Below are 8,807 nucleotides of genomic sequence, written 5' to 3'. Positions count from 1 at the left end.
TGGAGCTCTGATCAACGCAATCTCTATGGTGTGGTGGTCGCCTGGCCAAGGTGAGTCGAACAATGATGTTGTGAGCCCAATCAACGACGGAGCAACACTGATAGTGGCTAGAAAACACTAATGAACAATAGGTTCATTGGAAAAAAAACTAAAAAAAAATAAACCTTATCATTGTGCTCTATATGCCATGTTAAGAATAAAGAAAATAAATATAGGATTAATTTTTCTTATATAAAATACATATATAGGATTGTTTATTTATATATAAAAATAATAACAAAATAGTATAATAAAATAAGAGAAACTATGAACTAAGCCCCCGTTACATTCCTTTCCATATGATTATTTAAGTGTCTCCACATAAAAAATTAAAAAAAAGTAGTTTAATTAGATTTTAAGTCTCTCATAAATTTGATATTTTCTATATTAAATGTCTAAAATCTTTATATTTTTCAATTTATTTTTGGTTTGATGTAATGTGACATTAGATTTTCAGTCTCAAATAAAGTAACTCATACTTGAATAAGAAAAATAAAGTTTTTAAACCCTAGTTATTTTTTCCAAATATCATTATTTAGGATCTCCACTTGATTTAATGTTTTATTTTAATATTTAATTTAAATAAAGTTTTTAAACCCTCGTTATTTTTACCAAATATCATTATTTAGGATCTCCACTTGATTTAATGTTTTATTTTAATATTTAATTTATAAAATGGAATGATATTAATTTATCTTTATTATTTTCATTATTGAAGTTCAAGATGTTCTGGATGAGACTATATTCATTATTCAAGTTCAAGATGTGTAGAATGAGTCTATAAAATTAAACGGTCACATTACCTAATTAAATGGAAAAAAATAGTACTTAATATAACGAATTTTTTCAATAAAAACTCAATTCAAAATATTTTATTTTCTAAAAATTTAAAACTTAATTAAATGATTTTTTTTATATATAAACTATTTCGACAACTTAACAACCATGTCACCGTAATTGTAAAATTAAATTACTAGAAATATAAAAATCATAAATACTTAATTTTTTTTAATAAGAATTTAATTAAAAACACTCAAATTTATAAGAAATTTAAATTTAAAAAATATAAAAAATTTAATTCAATTAAAAATACTCAAATTTATGAATTACTTAGAAAAATTAATATTTACATTTCATTACAAATGTCAAATAAAAATAAATGTTTCACAAGACACAATAAATTACTACAATTCTTTTAATCAATATGACGTACCAGTTTTATTGGTACCAAATAATGGGAAAATGCAGACTAAAAGTAACTAAAACACAAATCATTTGAAGTACCCTATTTTCTTAAACTATCAAGGGGAAATTTTGATCTAGCAAATGACGATAGAATAGAGATCACAACTATGAGCACCCCCTCAGTTTGTGACATCCCCCAGGAGGCTTCTTATGTGGGGTTTAATAATCTGAACTGAATGGCTTGTATTTCTTGAGGTCAAGCAAGACACCGACCACAGAGCCAAGACCAGCCACAATTGATACAATGAGGCAGACTGCACTCATCAACTTCAGCGAAATCCATCTCATGCTCCATTTTGGAATCCTCTTTTGCAATATATACATCTCCACAGGAAAGTAGACAGTTAAAGGCCAAAACCCCAATGCACCAATCACTCCCAAAACGTCGTTGAAGAATGGAAGCATCATTGATATAACAGTTGTTATGATCACAAACACTGTCCTCCAGACTAGGCTAAATATGTTCTGATTGTAGGGCGGCAAACCAGGAACTGAAATTTTGAATTCCTTGTTAGTTTTTGGCCATCTTTTTGCTGTCTCCTTCTCCACGAAGGCAAAGAGGGGTTGGGCATACACTTGGTAAGCCCCCACAAGGTGAATTACGATAGCAGCATTAGCCATATCTACAAGCCAAAATAGTTTATGGAAACCAAATCCAGCAAGCAGGTTCCCAGGTGCTAAATCTCCAAAAGCAGCATATCCTATGCAGCCACAAAGCATATAAAATGTTGTGGTCACTGCAATGCTTAACTTTGCAGCCTTTTTCATTGTTTTTACTTCGGATGGAAGCGATTTGATGGTATCCTGTGTAGTCAAAATATAATGCATCAATTAGTTAGGATAAAGCTCCATGCACATCATGTATATTCACATATCTTCACACTTTGGAGTGTGAGGTTAAGAGGAGCGCAAAAAATGAAGTAAAATCAGCTATAATCAGATAGCAGAAACTGCCTAATACATGTGACGTTATATATACATGATTGTTTTTCTTACAAGCACAAAATAAAGTTGTACCTGAATTTCAAGGAGAACGAAAGAATATGAATAGGCGAAGGCTATGTTACCAAGAGCTTGGAAAACTCCCCATACTTTTTGGGCCTCAGTCACAGTTCCAATGCTTATTCCAGTGAGGCTTCCCTTGAAAGTTCCGGTTTCTATTACAAAACCAGTTAAACAAAAGATGCTAAATGTAAAAACCCATTTTACTTATAGGTCAAGTATACAAAAAATATATATATCATGATTCTAAATTATACGCAAATATAGCTCCTATAATTGAAAACTGTGCACATTTACTATCTAAATAGGTTCTTTGGCATATCTACATGAGCTTAAATTACACAACTATTTTGATAAGTTCAAGAGAGACACGTTAGGAAACCAGGAAAGGTTTTCTGCAATAAACCTATAACTGGAGGGGTTAAGTGAACCCTAAAAAAATTCTATCAAAGTGAAGTATATATATAACCAACCCGTAATTTTGACAATTCCAAGAACGAGACCAATTATGGAATAGGTGAAAGACATGACTGCAGCCACTATTGAGAGCCACCACATGTTATGAAAATCTGGAATTTGAGAAAAGAAAATTTGCATTGCCCCAAAACCGATCATGTATGGGCTACTTGAAATATGACACGGGTTTTCTCCATCAGAGGAATGAATACAGTGAGACCTTTTAAGTGCCCTGTTAATCAAAACCAGTAAAATTGAAATCAACATATCAAACTACATAATCCTATCAGTAGAAAGAAATACTGTAAAGAGGTAATGAAGTGAATGAACTATCATGCTGCGCGATTCAGCTTTGTGTGAAACAATTTTATTATACCCTTAATAATATGTAAGTGTCATCATAGAACTAATGTAACTTAACTTGATTGATTGAAATTTACTGAAGCATTGCTAACAAAATTTATTTCAAGACGGATCTCCATATTTGGAACAAATTATAGACATGTACAAATTCATTTTATTAAAAAAAATTTAGCATCTTTACTTAATTTTAAAAATGGCTAAACCAAGATGAGAAATGTATTAATTTTAAATAATTAAAATGTTGATTAGAACCCATACAAATCTGATATACTCAATTAAATTAAAGATTATTTTACATATTTTATTTTAATTTTTATTACTTTTCAATATTAATTATTAAAAAAGATCAATTTCTAAAATTTGATGATTTCAAAGGCATACTCACATCATGCTAAGTGAAGCCGCAATTGTGTATCCTACTGCACTTCCGAAAAGGTTCAAGTATTGAACAATCCCGCAAAACGTAACACTGTGCCCACCTGCAAAATCAATCATAACGCATTTTATGATACATCATAATTCCATTTTAAAATGATTGTGATTGTCAATGTATACATACACAGAAGTGTTAATTTTCACAGGAAAGTTATTCAGTAACGTCAAATACAAACTTGCAAATTAGAAACTTAGAACGAACAGTGCATGCTAATTTTGTCAAAAGGAAGTCCTTTTGCAAGCAAAGTAGAAAACAGCATCATAATGCTCGTACCCAGAATGGTGCTAACTGCGTCCATGAAAGTATAATTTCTCTTCCCGAACATTGGGTCACCAGAACGATAACAATCAGCTAGAAAGGACGAAGTATACAAAGTGACAATGCTGAATAAGATCATCACTGAAGGACCAGCAATCCAACCCATCTGAGCTATTGCCCAAGCTAAGGAGAGCACCCCAGATCCTACCACAGCTGTGATAATGTGGGAGCTTGTAGTCCAAACATTCCCTGGGTCATGGTAAGGCATCAAATATAATCATTCTTTAAATCAAAGAAACAGTGATATATAGTATACAAAAAAAGTAATTAATGTGTGTACCTGTTCGTTTAAGACGACCATCGTCATCGTAGTATTCAGGGTCACTTTTTAAAGGAGCCCCATCTATGGAGTCCTCCTCGATGTCATAACCTCGACGGAAGCTAACATTTGTTGTCGAAACATTTTGTACCATCTTTTGACAAGAGATCTAAACCTGAACAAATATAATTGAGAAACTAATTTATCCAATACTTGATAGATAACTGCATTCACAAATCACAGACAGGCTATAAAAGCATGCAAGCAATAAGAGGGGCTGCTATAATACAACTATATGCATCAGGTTATCAAGTAACTTAAGTAATAATGGCACAGATTGGTTGTGGGATGAAAAGTGATTGTTTGGGGCTTAATTAAATTTTAAGATATGGAATTACTATGAAAAACTCCTACACTACACCTAAACGAATCCAAGTTATAGAGTTGCTCTCAGAGAATATGTGCCACTCAAGGAACCTTGTTATGAGTGATATCCATATCTAAGTTGCAACACTACCAAGTTATTTAACTCTACTTAACCTTTGTTACAGTAGTTAGATATTCCTACCAATTAACCATTAACCGTTGTCATTCTGTTAGAAACAGGGAGGTTGTAAATTGTAAATTGTTCTGTTTCAGTTATGCTTTTTTGGATTGGGGGTGAGATAATTTGAAGAGAGAGTGTGAAAAAAAGTGAGATTATTTGGACTAAGATAAATTGAGTAGAAAATGTAGGAAAAGTTTATAAAAGTATATGAGTGATGTGATGAGTGTGATTGAAATTGTATTTTTTTAATTGATAAAAATGCAAATTTACACTTTGACATTGTTTTTATAACTACACGATTGTTCATATGTTGAGTCTTTGTACGCAATAATTATTCTTAATTGCAGCACAATAATATTTTTATGTTATGGACAGTAAAGAATAACATTCAGATTAACTGGCCACATTACATAATGCAACACATGATAAAATGCAGGGACAACAACATATCTCTCTCGAATGGTGCCACTGTTTTGAAAAAAAAAACAATGAAAAAGTTAAATATTCATCAGGTACATGGTGTCTGCCAACATGAAAGGGATGACCAGGAGGATGACGAGGATGAAGAAGATGACGTCGACCTAGCCATTCAGGAGGGAACATGTTCATGACAGTGTGACACAGGTCCCAATGCAGGATCCCGCTATACATTTCTAATGTACATTTAATATTTGTTATGCACGAAATTTATTCATTAATTTCACTTTAATAAATTATAATTTACTGCATTAATATTTATTCATGAATATTTTTTCTTTTACAAAAGTATGAGCAATAATCTGCTCCAACACACTAGAAAAATAATCTTTTAATTGCATACAATTATAATTCACAAATAAATAATCCATAATTACAATTATTTTTTTTAAATAAAGTTTCTGACATTGATAAATATGGTCCAAAAATTTTAGTCATTTATATTTTTTCTGAAGTTAGTTCTAACGCCTAAAATAATATTTTAATTACTGGGAATGATATTTTAATTAAAAATAATTATAATTCACAAATAAATAAATCAAAATATTTTTTCAACACTTTTTAAATACAAGTACAAATGTGTAAGCATACATTTTTATCAATTAAATAAATATAATTTTAATCACACTCATCACATTACTCACAAACTTTTATAAATTTTCATACATTTTTCACTATATTATTTTAATCTAAATAAAATCACTTTTTTTCACACCCTCCTTCAAATCATATCAAATTCTCTTTAACCCCAAAGAAAGCATTAGAGTAACCAGAACAATATTTTAGATCCTTTCTTGTTGTAAGTAATATGGTATGATCAAGTAAGAATAAAAAAGGACACAATTCTATTAAGCAAAGATTAACCGTGATGGTAGGAGGACTAAGATACACTAACTATATTTTGAAAAAATTGAGTACTACTTAACAGTTTGAATTGCTCTTCATAAAAATGTATCATCAGAGCACTACTCGACAATTTCTTTTAGCCTTTAAATTAATTTCTTATCATGTACGGATTTCAAAATTAGAACATTATAAAATATTTCAAAAGTAAAAAACTGATACTTCATAATTGTTTATAATTGGAAATATTGGATTTCAAATTTTTTATTTTTATCCTTTTATTTAAAATACATGTGAGAGGATTAAAAAAAAAAACGAATACCTTTATTAGTTTAATTATTCTACATAATTTATCTTTATTATTTTTCAGATACTTTATGAGTCGCCGTGCACATTTATGAATTCAGGTGAATATGTATGTATATACAAATTATTAATAAATAATAATTAATATTACAAAAGAGTGGACTTTAAGTCTAACTCAACCCTATAAAACCAGCTCATTGGGTGAGGTTTGCACCCACTTATATACAATGAAAGGCTATGATCTCTAGTCGACGTGGGATCTCCAACAATTAACTAATTGAGTTCCATTAATTAAAATTTCAGAATTGATTCAAAGTAATTTTACAAAAAATCATTTAACAAAATTATTCAGAGCAAAATCATACCATCACGCAATGCAAAATAGATTAATTAAAAATGAAAGTGACTGACATGACAAAACTAAAATAAAAAATAATAATATCATTGCCAAAAACTATAGAGTATTTTTAATTTAGGATTAAATGATAGAATAAATTTAATACAGCAACTAATTAAGTGGTAAATGATATTTGAAAAGTAGTTGATTAATATATAACTGTCAAGATCATGAAAGAATTATGAAAAATTCAAAAACAGACATCACAAACTTAATTATTATTTTTTTTTAAAAGTGAGGTTAAATTTATGAATCTAATTACAAGTGAATAAATATCATACCAGATTAACTTTTTATCAAAAAGTAAATACTATAAATGAGGTTAAACTTGAAAACATAATTATAAGTGAAATATTTAATATCATAACAGATTAACTTTTTTTCAACAAGTAATTATTAATTCCGTTGTGTAAAAGAACATTAAATATTTATTTGAATTTGTTTAAAATAAATAATTATAAAATTCTGGTTTTACTTAAAAAAAACAGTTCTTCAATTCAAGAACTACCACAACACCAACCAACCTAAGAAATAGCAAATAAATAACCCAACTCCATCTAATAGAGTCAGCATATTTTAGCCTTTACTTTTCTTTCCCTTTTTCTGTTTTGGTATATTCCTCAATGTGTTATTCTTTTCACTTAATCCAAATGTTAAATCTATAACTATTGTTTTTATTTTCTTAATAAAAACAACTTTATTTTCCTTAATCCTTCCTATATGTATTGACCAACCCACTTGCCTAAATCCCCATTAAAAATGCAACCCACTAACCGAAAATACTAGTGGAAGAAAAAATAACCTAACCCACCAAATATTCTTATGAATTTCAACCCACTAACTGAAATAGCAAAGTCCTTCACAATTCAGCCCTAAGATAAAGAGAAACCAAACCCAAAAAATCCTAAGCTAAACCTAACCAGTAGCATGCCAAGTCTGATTAAGATCAGGTTTAAATGAACTTGTGCATAATCACTTGTAAAAAGACAAAATAAGCTTCTTTCATAAATTAACTTTAAAATTTACAAGTAGTTCAAAAAATCATTCAAACAAAGCCTTTTAAAAGCTATTACAGTGAAATCTACCTTTTGAATGTAAGTTAAGAAAGAAGGTAGAGAAAGTTTGCAGCACGCAAATGGGCGGCGTTCAAAACCACGTGATGCTAAAAAATTGAAAATAGACTTAGAATGTCCCAAATGAATGATAACTTTAAATAAAAAATCAACTATTGAGATCATAATTAATTTATTTAATATACTTTTTAAATTTCTCACAACGAATCTTCAGTCTATTTTATTCTCTAAAGTCTATATAATTTCAGTTTACGGAAATAACCGGAAAAACAAAAAAAGAGGGTCTGACCTAGGACGTCGGCGGTCGGTTCACGGCGGTTCACGGCGGGGAGAGAAAACCGCTTCGGTTGGATTGGGTTTTACAGAGGGCGGCCGTGGATATAAAAACTGCTTATATTACAATGATTGAGAACAGAAAACATGATTAAGGTCAATCCAATTGAAGAAGTTGAATCAAAACTATGAAAACGAAATCATATAAATTATCCCCAAAAGCATTCATATCATAAGTTAAATCAAAACTCTGAAAACAAAATCATATAAATTATCTCTAAAAGCATTCATATCGTGCAACGGAATCGGTAACAGAAGAACACAACACACAAGGCATGATCATGAACTTGAGAAGAAATCAAAAGAATGAAGAGAAAAGAGAATAAGAACAGTTTACTTGAACACGCCTGTTATCAGGAGAGAGAGAAATGCAGATTTGCAGTTTCTCTCTTCCCCTTCCTTTCTCTGTGCTTTCTCTCTGCTGTGAAGTCTGTCCAATGACTGTCCAATGAGGCCACTCTTCTTTCTCCTCTGCTTATCAACATAACTCTATTTATTATCACGACTTTTATTTATTTATTTACTTTCAATATTAAAATTAATAATAGAATAATAAATATAACATTAACTATAAACTATAGAGTAAATGAAATACAAAAAAACATTGAACACATCCTTACTCTTTTTGATAAAGGTTAATCAAACACAAAATCTAAAGTCCCTCAATTTTCTTCAAAGAAATTTTGAAATAAATATAAAACAAACACTCATAA

General features: G+C 29.9%; 1 protein-coding gene across 2 annotated transcripts; it reads right to left on the bottom strand.

The window, feature by feature from the left end:
• Window positions 1–1,145: 1,145 nt before the first annotated feature.
• On the bottom strand, window positions 1,146–8,585 carry LOC137820538 (amino acid permease 3-like). Of its 2 annotated transcripts, XM_068624675.1 has the most exons (8): window positions 8,432–8,585; window positions 8,051–8,148; window positions 4,140–4,293; window positions 3,815–4,048; window positions 3,491–3,584; window positions 2,760–2,974; window positions 2,302–2,441; window positions 1,146–2,088 (listed from the first exon to the last, which is right to left on the bottom strand). In XM_068624675.1, exons 3-8 carry the CDS (start codon window positions 4,270–4,272, stop codon window positions 1,444–1,446), a joined length of 1,461 nt encoding a protein of 486 aa, XP_068480776.1. In that variant the 5' UTR covers window positions 4,273–4,293; window positions 8,051–8,148; window positions 8,432–8,585; the 3' UTR covers window positions 1,146–1,443. The 2 variants fall into 2 exon arrangements, with proteins under 2 accessions (XP_068480776.1, XP_068480777.1); XM_068624676.1 differs by lacking the exon at window positions 8,051–8,148 and having other exon boundaries at window positions 8,432–8,571.
• Between the last annotated feature and the right edge of the window lie 222 nt (window positions 8,586–8,807).

This window comes from Phaseolus vulgaris, chromosome 9, assembly GCF_000499845.2.
Source record: "Phaseolus vulgaris cultivar G19833 chromosome 9, P. vulgaris v2.0, whole genome shotgun sequence".
NCBI classification, from domain to species: domain Eukaryota; kingdom Viridiplantae; phylum Streptophyta; class Magnoliopsida; order Fabales; family Fabaceae; genus Phaseolus; species Phaseolus vulgaris.
Note: the sequence above shows the minus strand (reverse complement) of the source record. Positions and strands in the feature narration are given on the sequence as shown.

What these genes read in the sequence shown, in the direction of transcription:
- LOC137820538 (XM_068624675.1), bottom strand. Translation starts at nt 4,272, where the DNA reads ATGGTACAAAATGTTTCGACAACAAATGTTAGCTTCCGTCGAGGTTAT. An exon ending in TGGTCGTCTTAAACGAACAG is followed by an intron (nt 4,049 to 4,139) that starts GTACACACATTA and finishes ACCATGACCCAG; the next exon opens with GGAATGTTTGGACTACAAGC. An exon ending in TGGAATTGTCAAAATTACGG is followed by an intron (nt 2,442 to 2,759) that starts GTTGGTTATATA and finishes GTTTTGTAATAG; the next exon opens with AAACCGGAACTTTCAAGGGA.